Source organism: Dipteris shenzhenensis, chromosome 2 (genome assembly GCF_047967505.1).
Source record: "Dipteris shenzhenensis isolate YYH24624 ecotype China chromosome 2, Dip_SZ_1.0, whole genome shotgun sequence".
NCBI classification, from domain to species: domain Eukaryota; kingdom Viridiplantae; phylum Streptophyta; class Polypodiopsida; order Gleicheniales; family Dipteridaceae; genus Dipteris; species Dipteris shenzhenensis.
Genome location: NC_141597.1, coordinates 42,920,086 through 42,943,623, shown reverse-complemented (window position 1 = coordinate 42,943,623; position 23,538 = coordinate 42,920,086). Strand labels below are relative to the sequence as shown.

The 23,538-nt window shown below is 45.4% G+C and overlaps 1 protein-coding gene across 1 annotated transcript; it reads right to left on the bottom strand.

Moving 5' to 3' along the window:
* Positions 1-582: 582 nt before the first annotated feature.
* On the bottom strand, positions 583-18,022 carry LOC147904786 (TRAM, LAG1 and CLN8 (TLC) lipid-sensing domain containing protein). Its single transcript, XM_087395796.1, has 3 exons — positions 17,590-18,022; positions 1,075-1,352; positions 583-916 (listed from the first exon to the last, which is right to left on the bottom strand). Exons 1-3 carry the CDS (start codon positions 17,906-17,908, stop codon positions 602-604), a joined length of 912 nt encoding a protein of 303 aa, XP_087251922.1. The 5' UTR covers positions 17,909-18,022; the 3' UTR covers positions 583-601.
* Between the last annotated feature and the right edge of the window lie 5,516 nt (positions 18,023-23,538).

The following is a 23,538-nucleotide window of genomic DNA, read 5'->3' as shown; positions in this document are numbered from 1 at the left end:
AATGTATCTAACATCACACATGCTAATCTAGATTCATGAGGTCTACAACTCAACATGAATCCCAAACAACAAGAGATGGTGTACTTAAGGAGCCAACACTAACAAAAGGTCATACGTACTCAATCATAAGCCTACTCTCCTAAGAAACATGAGGCCAATGAATGCCATCATTACGTCACAATATAAGGCCATTTCGAGATGCACCCATGTTTGCCTCATTGTGGGGAGAAGGAGCAATGGCAAGACATTATGACCCCAAAGAAGTTCACACAACGCTTCAATTACTAATGGATGATACATGACAAGGTCCATTGTAAACACTCAAAGTGTGTTTTTACTTCTACTTTCAAATTTTGATTATATTAGAATTGTTAAGAGTGTCCCAGATCCCTCTAGTTCCCTTACCCATGTATTTTTTCATGATGTAACTTGGGTGGGTTTGGTCTCATGGCCATTTTTTGTCTTCCACGTATGTTAATCTCTCTCCCTCTCTCTCTCTCTCTCTCCCTCTCTCTTCCAACAAGAAAGATCTATACAACACATTATTTCATGCAATTCCTAGCAGCCTATTGTAATCCTATGGACTGCAATTAAAATACTGCTATAACATTGCCTTCTTGTCCCTTTTCCAGGCCATACTTTCCTTTTTGAAAGCTTTGTACAAATCTATGCCAAGAATAGCATTCAAGACATTGAGTCCAAGCATTCCCATCATTGCAAGTGGCCACTCTATGCCTGAAGGAAATTTAGAAGCATCAAGGATCAACTTTGCCGTGATGTATACATGCATCAATATTCGTGACGTGAAGAAGGTGAACCAATTTAGGGTCCATTCAAACTTCACAAAAAAGCCTTTCACGTCTCTTATGCCAGCCATCCGCAGCACGCGTCTCAGATGCAAAAAAATTGAATGAAGCTACAAAACAAGCAGTCCAAAGTGTTTGACAAAAGCAAAATTGTCTAATAAAATTCTATTAAAAACTACTCCCCCTTGACTGGAAAGTAAAGGTTCCAAATACTCTTTTCTAAAAGGGGCATCAAAAGCAAAAGAAGACTTGGGAAAAAATTCCTTACCTCACAAACCAATGTAAGAATCAAGTAATTAATCGTGATTTTGCGGAGTAGAGCCATGGTGAAACAAACAAGTAAAACGGCATGGTGTACAAGCAATGATGGTGCCCATGCATTGTACAGATGCCTTCGCAGCATATCCCACTGATCATATGCAAAGTAGCCAGACGAAAGGCACAAAATCACATGAGCCCCTGGCCAAATCCCGGAAAAAAGTTCTTCATGATTGTACATTGAAGCTAACCCTTTTTTCCTCCATTCCCATACAAGTATTCCTCCAACTGCACAGAAAGGACAACAGTATCTTCCATTTCAGCATGTCTCTAGAAGGATAACCTTGCTTCATGCTCATAGCAAAGAGTCAGGAACCAACTATATACCTTCAAGAAAAGTTTTGCCGACTAAATCCTTCTCTGTATTTTGTAACATTAAACAGTCGCAAATACTCAAGGTTTTCCAATGATTGCAGACCAAACACCATGATAACCTTTCCCAAAAGTGTCCTGATACAAATTTCATATCCAGAGCTGTATAGTGACTTTCACAAGAAATTTCAACAAATGCAGGAGCACAAAGTGAGCACAAGATTAGAAAGAGACCTATACAAGAAGAATTCCTCTGTAATAGACTTGATAACAGTTGTGTTCGAAGGCTGATCTCAAAAATCAACTGGATGGGTTGCTGGAGTCCCTCATACAGCACTAACGTAATTTATTTTGTAACTTTTCTGTTTAGTGGACTTAATCCAAAGTGGGTTAGGGGGCCCTGAGATTAAGGGAAGCAGGCTAATGTGAGGCTAGACGACTTAGAACATTAGCTAAGGGCTAGTTAGCTATATTTAGCTAGGACACTTTCCATAAAGCTGGATGCTCTTCTAAAAGAATGGCCAAGGCTATCGTGTTGGCATTCAATGTGTTGACACCATTGGAAGGTCTGGTCTGGATCATGAGCCTAGACTCCTGCCTTCTACATGGCGGATCAGAGATACTATACTGAAGGTTCCTTGTGATCGGTTCTGGTGGCATGGGAGGCTGGAGCTTTGGGCATAGCCTTGTGGGAGTCTGATACATAGCCCGCGTGCTCAAGGGTAGCTGGGAGGTGCGTCACCTGCCAATCTTTATTTAGCTTTACTGATTGTGGTCGGACTGTGTTGAGGGTTAGATCCTAGTGGGGATGCATGAATTCCATAGGCGTAAACTAACCCTTTCTCAAATAATATTTTGTGTTTTGTTCGAAGTCATCATTTGGTTTAAAGTGGGAGGGATTTTGATCCACAATTAAGGGGATTGAAAAGGACAAGAGGAACTCCCTTTGTCGAAATGATCCTTCAGTTTGCATGCTGCTCTTACTTATGATGTTTTATGCTCCATAATTCAGCAGCTCACCTTCGTCTCCTTAAGGCTCTTCAACTTACAATGCTTTCTGCTCCATAATTCAGCAGCTCACCTTCCTCTCCTTGAGGCTCTTCAAGAGGAGGTACACTGCTTGTAACCTCCTTATGCATGCGAGTTTCTTCTGCCATTATGGGAGAGTAAAAGAGGGATATGAAGATATGGAGAATTGAGAGAAAGAAAGAAAGAAAGAAATAAAGTTTATTGAAGTCTTCAGAAGACCGATGGGTCTATGAGACTCTGAAAATCCTGGTAAAAACGAGCTGTGGTGGTGGAGCAAGCGGACGAGAGATCTGAGAGAGAGAGAGAGAGAAAGAGAGAGAGAGAGAGAGCTGGATTGCTGCACAGAGGCAGATGCTAAGAAAAAGAGAGGGAGAGAGTGGCTATTTGCTGTAAAAATACGTCCTCCTTGTCTGCTGAGACTTCAAAGTGAAGGGAAGCCTGTCCAAGGAGGATTTCATGTGAGAAGTGCAACGGAAATGAACGGAAGAGAGAGAGAGAGAGAGAGAGAGAGAGAGAGAGAGAGAGAGAGAGAGCACGCCTCACACACACATCACACTGAGAAGTAGAGAAAGGAGAGAAAGGCACAAGAGAACTGCAAGTGATCTGTGGAGAAAACCCCGCTACAACTGGGGGAAAACCTCAGAACCAAGAGGAGCACAAGGGATTGGATGAACTGCTCCACTACCCTGCTCCTCAAGTGCTACTCTAGGCTGGCTCTGCTCCTCTGCCAGGCACCGCAATGAAGTGATGAATGCACATGTGGGAGGGGGTGGGGGTGGGGGGGTTGCTATAAATGCACATGTGGGGGGAGGGTGCTATATATAGACCCCAGCCTCCTAGTCGGCCAGCAAGGGGCAGGGCTGACCAGCTGCCTACATGGGCCGACCCACAGCCCTAGAGGACCGACCCCTACAGCCTCCTATATAGGGCTGTACAAGGCCCTAATGTGTGGGCCAGCCAGCCGACAAGCAGGGCTCTAGGGCTGACTGCCCCTAGCCATCCACAAGGAGCTGCACCAGCCTATATGAGGGGCTGTGCCCTCTGCCCTCCAGCCGACCTGCACATCAGGGAGCGGACTCCCTAGGCGCCTCCACACAGCCCTGGAAGGGGCTCAAGGACAGCCCTAAAAGGGAGCCTCTCCTCAGCACTGATCAGGCTGCCACTACCCTAGACTACCCTCACGGGGGTTTGGGGGGGGGGGAGGGGAGCACACCCACAACACAAGCCCTCACTCTCTACAATACCCTCACTCACTGGGCAGGCACACCCACACACAAGGCCCTCTCTCTCTAGGTGACATCAGGAGATGTTGACCTTTCAAGGGAGCCTCTCCTGAACACTGTTCAGACTGCCACTACCCTAGACTACCCTCACGAGGGGCGGGCACACCCACAACACAGGTCCTCACTCTCTACACTACCCTCACTCATTGGGCAAGCACACCCACAAGCAAGGCCCTCTCTCTCTAGGTGACATCAAGAGATGTTGGCCTCTAACACCCCTCCTCAGCTCCTGGATGGAACAAAGGCGCCACGGAGTTGGGTGTGCCCCTGGAACAACTGGAGGAATCCATCGTGTGATACTCCACCGCTGAAGACTGCCACAGGTACTGTCGAAGAAGGCCCCTTGTGGCATGAACCGCTTCAGGACGATCAATGGAAACCTGGAACTGGCTCCCAGGTCACAGGTGCTAGGTACACTCCTTTGGTCTAGTACTGGTACACCGGGTTATCTGGTACAACAATCCAACTACTGGTCTTGGTACATGACTCCAAAAGAGGATCTTGGAAATAAAATCCGACTGATATTGCCACTGGTGCAATAGCCCCCTTTGAAGCCCCCTCTCAAGTCCAAATTGGTAAACTGTTGCCAGATCAATGAACTTCAGTGCTCCAATGACAACGGGCACATAACAACTCACAAGGATTAATCAATTGTGTCTGGGTTCCTACACTAGCAATCTACTAACCCATCCAGATCTCCAGCAGAATCAGAAAATAGCTGCAGCACAACACTAGGAGATCCCCTTTGGATCTGCTAGGTCATGACGTCCAAACAGAATAGAAACTAGTAACATACTACCACTTGAGTTAGTGAAAACGACTCCTCGTGGCACGAGGTCCTACTCCCCTGCTTGATGCACCTGGTCGGCAGGTCCAGCTGCCACAAACAAGCAAGCAATCCTCCATCTGGATCTGGAAAGCCTACTAGCAACCCCTGCCAAGTGCTACTAAAAGAACAATTATATGAAGGTTCAATGCTACGTGCTATAATTGGCCGGAGTATACGTGGTCGCAGCAGGAACACTATTGGCCAATTGGTTATTGGGCCCCTCTGCATTCCATTGGGGACACTGACGCCAATAATGACCTTTCTGGCCACATCAGTTACACGTATGGGATGCCTTGACAGCTTCTTGTTCCTCAGGTGTCAACTGCTTTCTGCCTTTCTGATCAGCTGTCAAAGCCTCAGGCTGACTGTCATAGGTACGATCGACGAAGCGCTCCTCCTGGTCAAGCACCATGGGGACCAATTCCTCCCACGTCAACTCATTCACCCTACCACTGGTGATCAAGGATGAATAAAAGGCCCCGTACTGAGAGGATAACTCGGATTTAGAGTAATGGCCATGTCCTCCGATGAAATCTGCTTCCTGCCTGGAGGATATCCAGCTGAAGTTCCTGTAGCTTATTGATGTGGTCCCGCATCGATGAATACTTCTTGGGATCCAACAACCTCATCTGGACCTCCAATGAAACCCTCTTCATGGGAGAGGTTCGGTTATACATGGACGCCAAACGCTCTGATATACTCTTGGTCATTGTCATGTGCTTCGCGTGATTAACCACCTAAGGAGTACAATTAAGAAATATAACTGATCTTACTCTGGCATTGACACGGTCCCAGAGCTGAGACAGAGTCTTGGCCTCATTCTGCTCCAGGATGCCAAGGTCCTTCGCCAAGGGATTTGGTCGGGCAACACCTATCAAGATGAAACCTGCCAGGTCGTATGACTGTACCACAGACTCCATCATCACCCGCCAGACGCTGTAATTGAGCCCATCCAACTACCAGTCAACCGGGAACGTGGGCAACACTGGGATTTTAGTCTTGTTCTCTGCCATGTCGGACACAGTTGCCATGTTGGAGTGAAGAGGAAGCTGAACTGAAAGAGAAGGTGGAAGGGATAAAAGGGAGCAGAGGGTTGAAGAAAGGAGAAGGCTGAAGAAGAGGATGGAGGAATTGACAGCCCAATGTAACTTCACACCTCGCTTTCCATCCCTCAGGAACACCTCCTCTCTTATCTGAAAATACCCCTCAAAGTCACCCTTCGCTGGTCACCCGAACAGTCCACACCTCACACACGCTCCTCCTCAAAGACACCTCCGAACAGCACCCTAATGCTCCTCTCTGAGTGTTGGCTCGACACTCCCTCCACTCCTCCGGTCTCAAGCCAACCGTGGCTCTGATACCATGGGAGAAGTGCAGCAAAAATGAGCGGGAGAGGGAGAGCACCTCTCACACACACACCACTCTGAGAAGGAGAGAAAGGCACAAGAGAACTGCAAGTAATCTGAGGAGAAAACCCCGCTACAACTGGGAGAAAACCTCGGAACCAACAGGCTGCTCGAGAGCTCAGACAAACTCTCAAAACACTTTCCTAAAAGCTCCTAAAGCAGCCTTCTTTAGGAAAGCTTTGCTTTTGGAAAGCTTGGCTTTGTATAGCTTTTCTCAAAAGCCCCAAAAGCAATCCCTGATTTTTTCAGAGACCTTCAGCCTGTGGAGAAAACCCCACTACAACTGGGAGAAAACCTCGGAACCAACAGGCTGCTCGAGAGCTCAGACAAACTCTGAAAACACTTTCCTAAAATCTCCCTAAAGCAGGAAAGCTTTGCTTTTGGAAAGCTTGGCTTTGTATAGCTTTTCTCAAAAACCCCAAAAGCAATCCCTGATTTTTTCAGAGACCTTCAGCCCGTGTGAGCTCAGCCAAAAGCAATCACCCCTGCAAGGATCAGCTGCATCCTTCTGTTGAATGTGCAATTCACAATCCCTGGCTTCAGTCCCTCCCTGCCAAGACCCATTCATCCGCAGCACCCAGAACAGGTCTTTTGCACATCACACAGCCTACCCAGGCTGGCTGCAATCAATTGCACCCTAAGTACATGATCCAACAGAATTTCCCCTTGACTTCCTACAGCAACCTAATTCGCAATTAGCAACTCTCTACCATAGATCTGTGAATCTATTGCAGTAGGCTTCTACTCTCTTTCCGTAACAACCAGCACTTATTTCTTGCTCTGTTTAATTTGCAAGTACAAGAATTCCTCTTGCAGGTGTTGGGGTAAAGGCACATTGCCACCCTTTGTTAGAGTTATGACACCTATGACTGTCTTAAGATAGTCATAGGGTGAATCCCTAATCCTAATAAAACTCTATGAGTTTGTGGTGTGGCTCAACACTTTACACACCCACACTTCTTGTGTCTCCCTCTCTCTCTCTGTCTCCATCGTTCCACTCCCCCACTCTTTCCCTCACAACTGGTATCAGAGCCTCTACCTCTCCCTCTCCACTCCGGTCTACCCCTCCCTCTCCCCTCGGGCATCGCACCCTACAGCAGCGAGCAGCGGCAGCAGGAGCAGGCAGTGCGCGCGGGCAGAGCGGGGCAGCGCGTGCGAGCGGGCGCAGCAGCCGCGCGCAGGTCGCGCGCGAGCAGCCGCAACAGCAGCAGCTAGCTGCTGCTACCCGCTACCAAGCGGGCGCAGCCAGCGCGCAGCACCGGCGCGCACCCAGGCTGCACACAGCCAGCCGTACCGGAGCGATCCGTACAGCCAGCCGTACCAGCTGTACGGAATCCGTACAGGCCGTCGTACCGGCTGTACGGTCGCGTGACCAGCAGCAGCCAACGCCGTACAGGCAGCCGTACCATACGGACGCTGCGACAGGAGGTTCAGGTCAAAAAAATTTTTTGGATTTCGTGCCCTCGCAGGTACAGGGTACAGCAAGTACCCTGCGCAGGTACAGGAGGTACAACAAGCACAGAAATTTTGTTTTGGGGAAGAAGGAAAAGAGAGAGCACTCTACTCTTCATTCCCGGTTGAAAAGACCTCTTATGGCCTATGGCAGAGGCTAGAAGAATTGTATGCCCAAAAGAGCTCAGCCAGTAAGGTTTATTGGTTGAAGAAGCTTGTCGACCTTCGCATGAAGGAAGGTACAGCTATGACCTCACACTTGAGTGAGTTCAATGCCATCTTTACACAGCTTATTGCACAAGGATTGAACCTTGATGAGGAGTTCAAGGCTACTTTCTTGTTGTGTACCCTCCCTGAGAGTTGGGACACTTTCAAGACCACTCTGTCAAATTCAAATGTCACTCTTATGTATGCTGATGTGGAGAGCTCTCTCCTTATGGAGGAGATGAGCAGGAAGAATAATATGGGCAGCAAGTCTTCCAATGCTTTGCAGGTACAGGAAAGAGGTAGGACTCAGCAGAAGGGGAGATCTGCTAGCAAGTCCAAATCCCGCAGTCAGTCCCGTGGCAAAAAGGATATTGAATGCTTTTACTGTGGCAAGAAGGGACATGTGAAGTCTAAGTGCTTCAAGTTTATACGGGATCAGAAAGCCAAGAAGGCTGAGACAAAGGATGCAGGCAGTGGAAGCAAAGGCAAAGGCAAGGCCAAGGCAGATGACTTGGATACAATGAATGTTGCAGCAGAGGACAGTGACAGTGACAGACATGATGTTTTATGCTCTTCTGCTGTAATTGCACATACATTGGTTATTGATGGCCATGACATGCACACCTGGCTCTTGGATTCAGGTGCTTCTTTTCATGTTACTCCTCATAGGGAGTGGTTTACTTCCTACACAGGTACTCATGGAGTTGTTCACCTTGGGAACAACTATGCATGTCAGATTGCAGGGATTGGCAGTATACAGATAGTATTCCTTGATGGACGCATATTTATGCTTGATGGTGTTCGCCATGTGCCGCAAATCAAGAAAAATCTGATTAGCACTGGCTTGTTGGATGACAGTGGTTACCACACCACATTTGGGGATTCCAAATGGGTGATTACTGATGGCCAGGTTGTAGTGGCTGAGGGCTATAAGAGCGATACCTTGTACCCTCTTTATGTTTCCAGTGTAGGTAATCATGTTGTTGCCATAACCGAGCTGCCGAAGGTTTCATTGTGGCATAGTCGGTTGGGACACATGTCCGTTAAAGGAATGCAAGAACTGTCACGTTTGGGTTATCTGCCGTCTCTTTCATTTTCAGATTTGCCTACTTGTGATCATTGCATTTTTGGAAAGCATTCTATGACTCCTCATAAGAGGAGAACTCCCCAGAATAGAGCACCGCTTGATCTAGTGCACACTAATTTGTGTGAGATGCCACAGCTATCACTAGGGGGTGCAAAGTATTTCATTACTTTTATTAATGATGCCACACGCAAAGTGTGGGTCTATTTCTTGAAGCATAAGAGCGATGCGCTTTCAAGAAGTTTGTCGCTCAGGTTGAGAATCGGACAGGACGCAGGCTGAAATGCCTCAGATCCGATAATGGGGGTGAGTATGTGTCACATGCTTTTGTACAGTTTTGCGAAGCTAAGGGCATTAAACAGGAACTCACAGCCCCTCATAATGCATCTCAAAATGGTGTGAGTGAGCGGATGAATCGAACTATTCAGGAGAAAGTTCGATGTATGTTGTCTTATGCTGCATTGCCCCATGGCTTTTGGGCAGAAGCCGTGCAAACAGCAGTTCACCTAATTAACAGGTCGCCGAATAAGGCTTTGGAGTTGAAAGTGCCAGGAGGTGTGGTCTAGCAAGCCACCTTCATATAAGCACTTACGTGTGTTTGGTTGCAAGTGCTTTGCTCATATACGCAAAGAACTGCGCACCAAACTCGAGCCAAAGTCTTTCAGATGCATCTTCATGGGTTACGGTGACGAAGGTGAAATGGGGTACAGGTTATGGGATCCCGTCAAACGGAAGATTATACGCAGCAATGATGTCATCTTTAAAGAGGATAGTGTACACAAAGAACCCGTGCAACCTGTAGAATACAGTAGGGTTGTTTATGATGATGTCGGACAGCAAAGAATGCCCATTAATATGCAGCAGCAGGCTGCTGTAGATAACCCTGTTCAAGAGGGTATACAGGCTGAAAATCAGCCATACAATTTTGCCAATGATGCACCACTGGATATGCCAGCAAATGGCGCTGTAGAACAGCCAAATATGGTGGTACAGCCACCCGTCATGCATGACGAACAGGCTAGACAGCAGCCTAATCCGGAACATTTTGTTAGGAGGAGCACCCGTGTACAACGGCCTCCTGACAGGTTTGTTCCAGGAGCCAATAATGTGGCTGATTTTATCATGCTGACAGATTGTGGTGAGCCTTCCAGCTTCAAGGAAGCTATGGGAAGAACTGAGAAAAGGAAGTGGGAGAAAGCCATGCAGTTAGAAATGGACACCCTACTTCAAAATGATACATGGGACTTGGTGCAGCTACCTGCAGGCAGAAAGGTCTTGCCATGCAAGTGGGTTTACAAAGTCAAAGCAGAATCAAATGCTTTACCGAGGTATAAGGCCAGATTGGTTGCCAAGGGATTTAAGCAGGAGAAGGGCATTGACTTTGATGAGATCTTTTCCCCTGTAGTCAAGATGACTACTTTGAGAGCAGTGTTAGCTCTTGTTGCTCATGAGGACATGGATTTATGTCAGATGGATGTGAAGACTGCTTTTCTTCACGGATCTCCATGATGAGATCTACATGAGTCAGCCAGAGGGATATGCTGTTAAAGGGAAAGAGCAGCTTGTGTGTAAGCTCAAGAGGAGCTTGTATGGACTCAAGCAGGCGCCAAGAGAATGGTACAAGAAGTTTGATGCCTTCATGCAGTCCCAAGGGTATCATAGGTGTGAGACCGATCACTGCTTGTACACCAAACGGGCAAAGGATGGCAGTTTGATGCTACTCATTCTATATGTGGATGACATGCTGATTGCCAGCAAATCTCAGCAGGAGATTAGTGCTTTGAAGAAGCAACTGCATAAGTCTTTTGACATGAAAGACTTGGGTGATGCAAACCATATTCTTGGTATGCGGATTATTCGTGACAGGTCCAAGGGACTTTTGTTTCTGTCACAGAAGGAGTACATTGACAAAGTACTGCAGAGGTTTAAAATGGAGGGGGGGAAGTCTATTAGTACCCCGTTGCCTCCACATTTAAAACTCAGCAGTAAGGACAGCCCCAGATCAGATGATGATAAGGCTGAAATGGCCAAGGTTCCGTATGCATCTGCAGTTGGTTCTTTGATGTATGCCATGGTTGCCACTCGTCCGGATATTGCTTTTGCGGTTGGAGTCATCAGCAGGTATATGGCAAATCCAAGCAAGCGGCACTGGGAAGCAGTGAAAGGCGTCTTGAGGTATCTCAAGGGTACCAAAGACTTGTGCATATGCTATGGTAGGTAGGATGCATTGGTGCATGGTTTTACAGATTACTATGCAGGGAATGCAGATAACCGGAAGTCTACTACCGGTTATATTTTCACATTTGCAGGAGGTGCTATATCATGGGTGTCTCGGTTGCAGAAATGCGTTGCACTGTCAACCACTGAAGCTGAATATGTTGCAGCCACTGAGGCTTGCAAGGAAGCAATATGGCTTACTCGGCTGGTGGGAGATTTGGGCATTACAAGAGATATGCCAGTTTTGCATTGTGATAATCAGAGTGCTATCATGTTGGCAAAGAATCCGGTCTTTCATCAAAAGACCAAGCACATAGATGTGAAATACCATTTCATCAGGGAGGTACTGGAAGACAAGAGACTTGAGCTTGTGAAGGTGCATACTGATGATAATCCTGCAGATTTGCTCACTAAGAGCTTGCCTACAGAGCGGTTTGCACATTGCCGCCACATCATGGGATTAGGATGAGACCACTCTTATTTTATGGTCTTGTATACAGTAACTGTATATTGCTGTAATTTTATTCTTTTCTCCCATTTAGGCACATTGGCCTTTAGGTGGGAGGTTGTTGGGGTAAAGGCACATTGCCACCCTTTGTTAAAGTTATGACACCTATGACTGTCTTAAGACAGTCATAGGGTGAATCCCTAATCCTAATAAAACTCTATGAGTTTGTGGTGTGGCTCAACACTTTACACACCCACACTTCTTGTGTCTCCCTCTCTCTCTCTGTCTTCATCGTTCCACTCCCCCACTCTTTCCCTCACAGCAAGTTCTCCACCCATTTGGGGTTTCTTGCACATAAATCTAGTGCGAACAGTCCCAACATCCTACTCCAGCAATTTGTACTGTTTGCACACATACCTGGCACCATTCGAACTGCATACCTCGGATCGCTTCAACTGTGTATAGGGCTGTTTTGATTCCGACCTATGCATCTCCACTAGGACCTACCCTTGAACAGAATCCAAACACAATCAGCAGCAGGTGACTCACTTCCCAGTCAGGCCCCAGCATATGGGCTAAGGATCAGACTTCCACAAGGCTACGCCCATAGCTCCAGCATCCCATACCACTGAAACCGTCCACAAGGAACCTTCAGCATAGTATGTCCTGATCCGCCATGAGTCTAGGCTCATGATCCAGACCAGACCTTCCAGGGGTGTCAACACCCTGAATGCAAACACAATAGCCTTGGCCACTCTTATAGAGAGCATCGCACTTTATGGAAAGCATCTTGGGTAAATATAGCCAACTTGCCCTTTGCTAATGTTCCAGGTCCTCTAGTCTCACGTTAGCCTCTTCTTCCCTTAATCCCAGCGCCCCTAACCCTGCTGGATTAAGTCCACCAGGTACAAAACAGGGATACTTTACTGGCAGGCACTTTCAAAGTCAAGCAGGACCCTTCAGTGCAAAGTATGCAACAAAGGACTGGATCTCGCAAGTGGATGTAGAGGATGTGACCCCCTGCATCATGGGTAGAAACTCTAAGAAGACATGCACATTCTGTCATGTAAATTTCCAGTAAATGGGTCTGAGAAACACAGTGTGGATATTCACAGCTCTAAACAACTATGCTACCTCTCCAATCTTGTATGTAATCTTTCAGGTACCAGAGAGCCCATATCAATGGATTACAGACATTGGATGAGAACGATAACTTTTGCCTCTGCCCCACCCCTTCCCAAACCCTCCCCAAAAAAAAAGAATAAATACTGGAAGGCGAAGGTGAGGAGATGACTGGAAAGGAGAAAACCTGCTATCGTAACTAAAGATTCAGAGGTGTGGAGGGGGGAAGAGAAGGGATGGGGGGAATGCGAGAGGAGCAGTTAGAGTCTAAGTATGGTTAAGGTTGGGAAGGGAGGTCTGGATGGGAGGGGAGAAAACGTGTAGCCGTGGCTAGAAGGAGGTATATGTGCATATAGTATGCTCTCGTAATATGCCAAGTAGCTGTTTACAACGAGGGCTGTTGTGGGCTGCTGCTGCACTCAGCTTAAAGAGAAAGGCTGTGTGTTTTTTTCTGCCATTTGCAAAAGAGCTTCCATTTTCCCTATATCCTCCCATGCTTTCTCATTTTTAATGGCCATGCCTGATATGGCAGAGGGCACGGCTTCAAATAGGATTATTCCCAAATAGATGAGCTAAAATTTGGGAGTTCAAGCCACCTGTCATAAACTTTTGTGTGTCACGATAGACATGCCTCAAGAGCTCCTTTACCCCATCAGTTCACTCTCTCAAATTGTTCAAAGATTTTAATTTGTTGTGCTAGAGCTGAGATTAGTGCCAAAGCTGCAAATAGCTCCTGCCGCGACCAACCCACGAATTAGTATCAGAGGCAATTTCCTGTGGAAGCTTTTCCTACACGCCTTCGATACTTCCTAGCTCCCCTTCCAGCCACCTTCGACCTTCCCTCTTGCTCTGCCCTTTGCCACTCCACATTCTCTCAGTATGCAAGGAACTGCATTTCCATCAGCCCTTTCAACAAGATTCTTCTGACTCCACCCTCCATTTCGCTTTTCCACCTCACGATCAACATCCCCTCCTGCTCCACCCATTGCCTCGCCTTGTTTCCTGTTGGCGCAGCCTACAGGATCTCAAACAGTCCATTTGGTGGACTGTTCAAGCCCTCTGTGCCCCCCCCCCCCTCCGGCTTTTTGCCATCCCTCTCCCGTCAACCTTGTTTGCCACCTCTTCCTTTGCCCCCCGTTTGCCATCCTTTCCCCTCAACCTTTTTTGCCACCTCTTTCTCTGCCCACTGCTCCCCACGCGTCATGTCTTCCCTACAAACAGCCCGCCATGGGGCTGTTGTCCTCTTCCTTCTCCCCCATTCTTTTCCACCCCCCTTTCTTTCCGTCAGAGTCGTGCTACTCGGAAGCATGACTCTGACAAGTATCAGAGCCTAATAGTCTTTTCCAGTTGAAGAACTTGGTAATACTTAGGGTTTGGTCTTCGGTTTTAATAGGAAAAATACCTCATGTGCCTGATTGAGCTTTGCCACTGTTCAGCCTTCTATTATCATGGTGAATACAAGAAAATCCCAAGTCGAGACTGTCACAAGGACGTGAAATTATGCGACTTTTGATTTGCGGCTCCCGTAATTTGTGCGTGACTGCCTTGAGTCTCTGGGACGCGAGGGTCCGGCCATGGGGCGGGACTTGGGGAATTAAAATTCCCTAGTGGACCCTTGGAAATAGTGAATGTGCGCCCAGTTACTAGACAATTAATTCCTTGGGCCAAAGTGTGCAACAGGGGAGCTAAAAGAGTGGTGCAATTAAAAATTACTATTTTTAGCACAGGACTACAAAAAGAACCCAGAGCTTTCAGTTGGCCAAATCAGTTCCTGAAGGAGCTAGATCATCAGTTGTGAGCTGCCAGAGCCTGCCAGGTGCTGCTAGAGCAAAATCGCATATCAAAGGAGAGCATCTCCAGATCCACAAATCACTCCACTGATCTTTCAATCAAGCCCATGAATCTCTCAATCACACCTAATAGAACCTTCTACCACCAAACCTGGTCACACTAACCAACACACAACCCTTGTATCCCTTGGTACACCCCATTACATCAATTTGTTCTTCATTCCCCCCCACAAATTGATGACCTCATCCCTTAGCAATAGTACATGGGATGCACCATGGCTTGCCCACCATCATGTGGCAACACACATGGCCCCAACCTGTGACTCACTCCTAGGACTCTTGGTTTACAACTGGAGGATTGGACAATGACTATGTATGAAAATACCCATGGGTCCAATAAGATAAAACCTCAAACAAAGGACTAACAATCATTTAAGGATGGACTATCCATGGCACAGAACCATTATTGACCACAAAATAAAAATAAAATATCTACTTTGAAGATGTCGGGAAATCCCCCCCTTTGATGGCATATCTTATCCTTTTCCTCCTCCTCTTCCAAACTACCATAGTGTGAGGTACTTTGTCATTAGAGAGGTTCTTGGTGTAGCTCTTTTTGTAACTCCTTTGCCCTTTGATCTTTCTTGCATCCTTCTTCTTCATACCTTCTCTCTTAATGAGGTATGCTACCAAATGAGTAGCTTCAAGCAAGTTTACTTCAAGGACATGATCACATGCATCCCATATTCCTTCACATAAATCAAATATGAAGAGGGTCTTACCACTTGTTAGTTAAACAAGGGCAGTGTCTACTCTTGTACATAGTGCAAACTCATCCTCTAAAAACACAACATAGTGCAGTTTCAATCTCACGAGAGTCACTCATAAGATTGAGAACCATAAACTCCATCATGCATAGCAGGGACTGGCATAATGCCATCATCCAAATGTAGATACACTTCATTCATTATGCTAGGTACCGTAATCATCTTTGAATTAGCTTCAAACATCAAGTAAGCATATACCTTTGTAAGACTAGAATAAGTCCAATCATACAAATTTAGAATTTTTTGTTGTTCTAAAGATCAAAAATCTACAAAGAAAATAAAAGAGAAAATGAAAGAGAAGAAAAAAGAGGTAAACAAAAACTTTTATGAAAAGCAAAAGGAAGACATACTTAGCAAGCAAAGCAACACTTATGTCGTCATCAAGTAAGCATCATTATAGTGGTCAAACTTGGTCAACATATATGCATAAGCATCAAATGCTACAACTCTAATAGCATAAACTCCAAAATCTCTCAAAATCTGTTGCAGAAAAGTTCCAAACTTGGAGCACTCATATCTCCCAACCATAGATCTAAATAAGGGGCTTTCTGAACTAAATTGAAGCTTATATATATTACTACTCACACAACAAAGGGTTGGCACACTGGTTGTGAGATTACAGGAGTGGTTCAAACAGTGGATGCTATTGGGGTCTCTATTGCATGCTTTGGTTGGCTGAGGATACAGGATTGTCTAGTGATTGGATGCCGTTCACTGTTTGAAGTTGAGCAGGGAATTACAGGGTGGGCTGGACGGGGAGTTTGCGGGCGTTGGTTTGCATGTGGTGCAGCTTCCCAGAGACCTTTTGTGAGTCCCAGAGTCCCGGTGTCCCTAGAGGACTAGGGGTTACGCCATAGATGCATTCCCCAACGTCCAAGCCCAGTGGTGCGACGTGGTTGCTACCATGCAAACCATTGCAAGAAAAACCCTGTAGATAGCCTCACCGTGCATGGTGATCCATGCACTCGCCTGACAGAGCTTAACTACTGGAAATATACATAACAAGACAAGTATAGAACGATGAACAGCCGAGTCCCCTACTGGCATCGCAGTTTCTATCGTCTTCTTGTAATCTAGTGGCTTGTAAAAGCGCTCAACTTAGTGAGGCGACCATGAGACCTTGGCTTCTAAGGATATGGTAGTAGCGTCCTAGTTTCAAAGGAGCGCTGAAGCACAAATCATCCTAGATATGGACTCGACTCAAGTGAGTCACACATAAATTACGGGAGTCGAAATCAAAAGTGCCATAAATTCACGTCCTCGTGACAGTGGGAATCCATCACTTTGCTGGACAGATATCTATCACTACGCAGAGGTGCAATACCAAGGCATTCTCATAGGGGAAGCTTTCTCAAGGCTGCCCACTCACGAGATATTTCCCTTCCCTCACAAGAGACCAGGCTGGCATGGATGTGCTTCCCGATCCAATGAGTTGCTGGACTTTGAGTTTGCAAATGACACAGCCCTATGTGTGAAGGGATCAGCCAAGTGCCTTCATAGGATAGTGTATTATGAGCCAAGATCAACTGAAATAAATCAATAGAGGAGTTTCAGAATGGGGGGAACCACTAGGCTTCAGATGGATTCCCCAGTCAAACTATGAGATACTTGTGGGGTTAGACAAATAAGAGAGCAGCAAATTGCTCCTTTCCTAGAGTGTTTGCCATAAGCTTCTATATTGGATCTTGGCCACACTATCCCTATTGTCGCTACTAAGGGATCAAGAACGCTCAGCGCAAAGAATAGAGGAGGCTACAGAGAGAGGCACGGTATCCAATCCTTGGCCTTCTCATCCTAAAATTTAACGACATGGTGCAAGAATTTACCGGCACACACCTCCAAGACAAGTTGCAAGGGTATGGGGCCAAGATCAAGAGCTATGAATTCATGATGAAGGTGCAAGTATATTTCTGGAGCTAGGCAAGGAGGATGGGTGTTTGATTATATGCTCATGATTTGCCCCACTCTTTTCCAAGTCAAAGACAAACTGCCATTTGCTAGATAGCTTTAGGTCCCTGTCGACTTGCTGCACATTTCTCGCAACTTGGTTCTTAGATCGAATGGGTTCTAGAGACCTGAGACAAGAACAGCGAGCAAATAATGTTTGATCCTTATGGGGTCCTTGTGAAACTTTGCAAGTAAACACACAGCACACTTGTTTTCAACGGGAAAGATGCCGATCCAGACGATCACCGCCCGAAGTGCAACCGCGAGAAACGCTGCACACTGTCAGGAATGCACATAGACGCACATTGTTTTCCATAATCGTTTATCATATTTTGGTCTGGAGAGGTCCCTGTAAGACAATAAAATCTCTCTCTCTCTCTCTCTCTCTCTCTCTCTCTCAGACGCACACACACACGCACACTAATGTCAAGCAAGTAGCAGCAAAGTAGATATATACAAAAAGAGGCTCAAAAGGCTCATGGAGGGAAAATGTCAGCTTCATGACACCTTACCCGAAAGCCCGACGATGCTGGAATGAATCAAAGAGACGGCAGTATTCGTGAAGAGGGCAAGGGAGGTACGGTCAAGGCGAGGCAGAAGGGAGGGCGAATTGGTGAGGGAGGAAAAAATCAGGGAGTTGAAGGTCTGGAAGAGAGTGAAACCGGCCAGAATGGGCCACAAATCGGAGCGACCATGGCGGATGAATGATGCAAACCAAGGCAGGAAGAGGGCGTAGAAGACGAATCCGGTGAGGTCGAGGGCAATGGAAGATGGAGGAGATGATGAGCGATTCTTGTTCCGTCGCAGGGACTCTCGCTGCGAGGCAGCCATCACTACTAATTTCTATGAATTGCTGAGTCTATTGAACTGTTCACAAGTACGCACCCATTGGACCAAACTATGGACGGCCAATGGGTAAGCATCTCGTTAGAGCTCCCCCGAGCCCTACTCACAGGATTTATTTGCAGCCCCATGTACCTTTAGAGCTGGCTTAGCGAGGCTCCTTGGTACTCAAATGCCAGCCCCGAGAGCTTGAAATCTAGGATCCCAGCCCAACATTCGACTCCTTGGAGGGAAGATTCGCTCCCCTCGGTGGACAGGGGGACGGGGAGCCCACTTCAAGGTACAATTTAGCCCCAGTTGCTACACATGGGGATGGAATTCATGCTTAAGTTGGAATGTTGGACTCATCAGCTCCCTCCATCTCCAGCAGCGCGCAGGGAGCTGCTCTTAGTGGAGAGTCTTGCTCAGACTTAGCTAGTCTGGAGTCTCCATTAATGCGCAACTGTGATTGGTTCAACTTAGGTACATGATTGATGGGATTTCTGTGTCCATGCGCTTCTTTTGTGTTGCATGCAAGAAACGTGAACTGTGTCCCTATTCGTGACCGGTGGAGGCCTCTGTGGTTCAGATCTAGCAATTTGGGGTGAACGATGGACAGAAAATGATGGTCGGAAGGATCTGTTGATATGAGATGTGTTGCATGTACTGATACAAGTGAGGTGGTTGAAAGGATCAAATACGCGAGATGGTTGCATGCACTGATTTTGGCCATTCCAGAGGATGTTATGCGATTGATTTGCCGCTAATTGCTAGATTTGGCATTGCTTCGTGTACTCCGTCGTCGGTATTGTTTCTGTTTTCTCCAGTCCAATCCCCTGGTCCTCGAAGTTCTACATAATGATGCATGTAGAGTCCTTGGAATGTGCATTGCTTTATGTCGTCGGTGATTTCTGCTTGGTGTTTGCTTCTTCACAACCTCCATCGTGTCATCATATAGCAAAGGAAGCATGGAAGATATTAGCAGGTGTGGATTCTCTAGAGAATCGATGTATACAGAGATGACGGCCTTTCAGAGAGGTGTTGCAGTAGTGCTTTCTTTTTTACTTCCTTCCTTCACTTCAACTTTCCGTTCTGCTTTATGTGTTTATGAATGGATGCATGCAACAACCCTTATTGGCTCATGCCAAGTGGTGGAGGAGTCGTGGAACCGTCCTAAATTCTCATCCAATCTCCCGCAGTGAGTGATTGTGGGAGGACTTCATTCCAAGGGGCAACATATCTAGGATGATCAGGTGGGAGAAATCGATGGTGATTCTCATAGATGACCTTATTCAACGCTTCTGCCCATGAGGCAACTGGCGAAGGACCACAAACAGGACATGCAAGGTAACCTGATGTAGTGAGACATGAACAATAGATGCAATTAATGTTTTTTTGAAAGCCTATAGTACACCAATGTGAATGGTGTTGTTACCTCTGCGGCAGCCAAGGGCCAATCAATGCATGTGTGGAGTAGCGGCAAAGCTCTGCTTGTAATATCTTGAGCTTGGAATATAACTTTAGAAATCTAGTGGCTAGGTGTCCAACTTTGGATACAGTCGTAAGGTGAGAACTTCCATGCTACTTTGTTGAAAAATTCTCACCTACTACACAGTCCTTTATTGCTAGGAATTTTGCGGACTGCTTTTGTGTAGGTTTCGTAGGTCCAGCACTTCATCAACATACATGGTTCGTTGACAAACTTCCAATGCGTAGCATGCGATGGGATTCAAGTTAGCTGTGACCGTGCCCGCCCTTTCTGTTACACATGTGACTCTTTGTAGTGTATTGTACAAGTACCTTGCTTGATCGAATGCATCCTTCTTCCTGACGGCTCAAATGTGTCGGTTCAAATTCAAGGAAACCATATTGACAGCCTCTTGTACTTGGGGACATCCTTTGTGGAACTATACAATGCTAGCGTGTTACGCACTCGATCCATGTTGCTGGACTTGAAACCAAGCGACACCTTCACCATCAATAGCCTTGGGTCCATTATTGCATTCGAGCCATATGCATGACAGACAATTTATTTGAAGCTCAAGAATAGATAGAGTTTGCGGGTCAGTGAAGGTGGGCTCCTTGTGGCCCTGTCTCCTTTTTTGGGTTTTGTAATAGGACTTCTAATATTCTAGTGTCACAGTTGATACAGTTTGGGTCAGTGCAAGTGATCCTTGCAATGAGGGAAGTCCCCTTTTTTGGGTATTGTAATAGGAATTCCGCTACTGTAGTGCGAATAGGCCTTTTGCTATCATAGATGGAGACTTCTGCTATCATAGTGTGAGAGAGTGTGATCCTTGCCATTTTATCACTCCCCTTTTTTGGGTGTTGTAATAGGAATTCTACTATTGTAGTGCGACAGTTCACGTATTTCTGGTCAATGAAAGTGAGATTTGCCATCTTATGACTCTCTATGTCGGGTGTTTTAATACGGATCTTGGTAGTGCACTTTGATAGTTCATATATTTCCACGCTAATGAAAGTGAGCTCTGCCATGCCCTATACTAACTTTGCACTTTCTATGTTCTCCGTTACATTCACGTGGATTTGTTTAAGCAAATACTATGCTTGTGACTTCGCATTTGCATGTGAATAGTGACAATACTGTTAGAGTTTCATGTTTTCTACCTAGGCAGTCCTTCAGTTTCACTTATGTGTTTCCGATTCAGTGAGAGCGCATACTATTTTACATATCCCACACACTGAGGTATAGCTCAGTGCAAGTTACAAACAACGTGTCTTGAAAGGTGCATAATAATGCTAAAGTGACACATAAAAAGGTAGCGTTGGGTCTTTATCTCATTTAATCTGGGCTCCTTCAATTGTGTGTAGCTCATGTTTCCATGTCCTTTAATTCAGAGAAAAAAAACATGTAGAAGGAATGCAAGACTCCGACACTAGAATGCGGAATTTGGTTGTAGGCAATGAATATGACCTCCACTTTCTTGATGTATATTTTGTCTCCAACTTGATGTTTCCAACTCATCTAGTTTTGAGGATATCAAGGTAGCAAGGGAGGTTGGTCCTTCAATTAAGGACTTGAAATTAAAATGCTAATAGACAGTAGCGGTTCAGATGATATACGTATTCTCACGTTGCAATTGCAATGTGTTCATCGATTACTTCCTTCAGTGAATTCTTTTTTGACTTACTTTCTTTGTGGGGCAATAAACATAAGGAAGGGGTGGTTCTTAAAGTTGGAAGTGGAACTCTAGAGCCAAGAGAGAGTAGTATTGGATAATATGTCCATGTTGTGTAAATGATCTACTTCAGGTGGTAGTCATTCTTATGTTCACATCTTCTTTTTGTCATGCTCTTTAAGTGTGTGCACTTCTTGTTATGATCTACATTCTCTATGAAGCAATAAATATAAAGAAAGCGTGGTTCCAAGAGTTTATGTGGTTCTTATTTTGATGTGCATGGCTTGAAATGGTGCACCTTAGTACTGGCTTGAATAAGAGACACTCGCAGTATAGATGGGGACCATCCACTGCAAGTGAGGGGGCTTCTTGCTATGAAAGTCCAAGGTGATGCTGTAGATATTGAGTAGTAGATTACTGGCCAAGGATAACCTCACTCTTTCACCGCTAGTATCCATTGGATGTGGAGGTTTGCAAAAGGTTTTCTCCCATGTATGGAATTCAGATTTGTTGAGAAATCCCTGTGAAGTACAACTTCTGAAGCAAGCCCGCCATGGAGCTCATTAAAGAGGCTTTGAAAGGCTATGACTACTCAAAATTCAAGGACTTCCAAGATAAATATCCTTTCAACATAGATGTGATATTAAGCTTACTTCAACTTTACACAAGCTAGCAAGAGGGACTACCCATGGTGGACCATTGACTCATGTAGAAGTTGCTAGGCAACTCCAAAATTGTTCTAGATCTAGTAAATGCTCAGTGTCCTTGTAGGTTTCTTCAATGACTCATTTGAGGTCATCAAATTTTATAGGAATGGAACCTATATGGTGCTATTTTGTAGGTACAAACGAACCTTCAACATAGCATGTGCTTTGGCTTGATGAGTGCAATGCACCTCCAACTATAGCACCTCTTGAATGAGAAAGTGTATAGAATACATTTGGTAGGACCCATCATTCAAAATGTCGATACTATTTCAATAGCGAAGGGAGTCTTTGCTTGCGTAGATTTAGGAGACACAACAAATTGTAGGGAAGAGAATAGCGCACATCAATAGATGGTGGTAGGATAAAGAAGACGAAAAGGAGAATATCACAATTGCAACAATCATACATGGAAGCCGTGAACGACTCCCCAAGACATGAATGGGTTTGTTGTGGAACATTGCACTTCAAAGCAAAATTAGAGAGACTAAATAAGTGATAAAGCAATTCCTTATCCAACATGAATTAGCAATCCCAAACAGAAACATATGAAAGATGCTTGTGTTGCCTCTGTGTGAAACAAGTAAGGACCTCCAAGCTCCCAACACTATGCAAGAAGAACATGATACTACCAAAGAAAACAACATACGCTCCAAACTAAACATTGTCAAAGCAACACTCATGTCTAAAAGAATTCCATTCGCACAAATACAAGAACTCTCTTATGATGGGTGGTATGGTATCCATGGTAGCATAGTCAATGTATTTGCTAATAGTGATAGAGCCCAAAAAGCTATTCCTAGATTCTTTATGGACAGGGCAACAATGTTGGTTGCAATAAAAAGGAAGATGGAGTACAAGCATAACTACATGAGTGACCTAGTGAGACCAAACTTGACAATAAGAGCACTGCAAGAGCTCATGAACACTCCCCTATACAAGGACAATGATACAAAAATAAACACAGTGCGGGCGGAGCATTTAAGGTTGTTGCAAAACTAAGCTTCAAATATAGATGAGTTTGGAGCAGCAACCCTGCAAAACAGCAGATGATGAAGATGTGCACACGTACACGTTACTTCATGAAATATATATTACCAACAAGTCATCGACTTTGAAACAAAGACCAATCAATGTTGCCCCATTAGAAGGGCTCGCCCCACTAGGGCTATTTAAGGATAAGCACTGCGAGGAGCTAGTGTTTTCACTCCTTTTCTATGGACAACGGTGTCAGTACAACGTCCCTTAAAGAACTTCATATCAAGAGCTCAAAAAATGGGAGCTAATGAACATGGATAGTCGATTTGCTTACTCCATAGAGAATTTATTCTTCAAGGCTATGAAAATACTGGTTAAACATGTCTTGTCTTCAACTTGGGTGCACATACAAAAAGGAAAACTTAAGGAGAAGACAATCCTTGCAAAGGATGCCATGCTAGACACCACTGTAGAGAAGCTATTGCAATTGCGAATTGGCTTTAGAGACTTCACATGCCTCCAAACATCCTTAGACTATAAATACAAACTAAAAAGAAATCTATTAACCATGATTAGACAACTCGGTGCACCAACATTCTTTGTTACTTTCTCTCTTATACTTGACAAGATTCATAGATGTACCTGTATGATCTCATGTTCTTAATATGCCATCACCTAACAGGAAAGGCCTAGTATGATTATAGCATCATTTCAAGGAAGGAATGTTGGTTCTTTGTATGACTAACTTGAGATTAGGGCTGAAGAAGCCCAATCTCAAAATTGGATGGAGCAGGCCATTCCAAACTACTCTAATATA

What these genes read in the sequence shown, in the direction of transcription:
- LOC147904786 (XM_087395796.1), bottom strand. Translation starts at nt 17,908, where the DNA reads ATGGCTGCCTCGCAGCGAGAGTCCCTGCGACGGAACAAGAATCGCTCA. An exon ending in CAGCATCGTCGGGCTTTCGG is followed by an intron (nt 1,353 to 17,589) that starts GTAAGGTGTCAT and finishes CTTTCTGTGCAG; the next exon opens with TTGGAGGAATACTTGTATGG. An exon ending in TTCTTACATTGGTTTGTGAG is followed by an intron (nt 917 to 1,074) that starts GTAAGGAATTTT and finishes CTTGTTTTGTAG; the next exon opens with CTTCATTCAATTTTTTTGCA.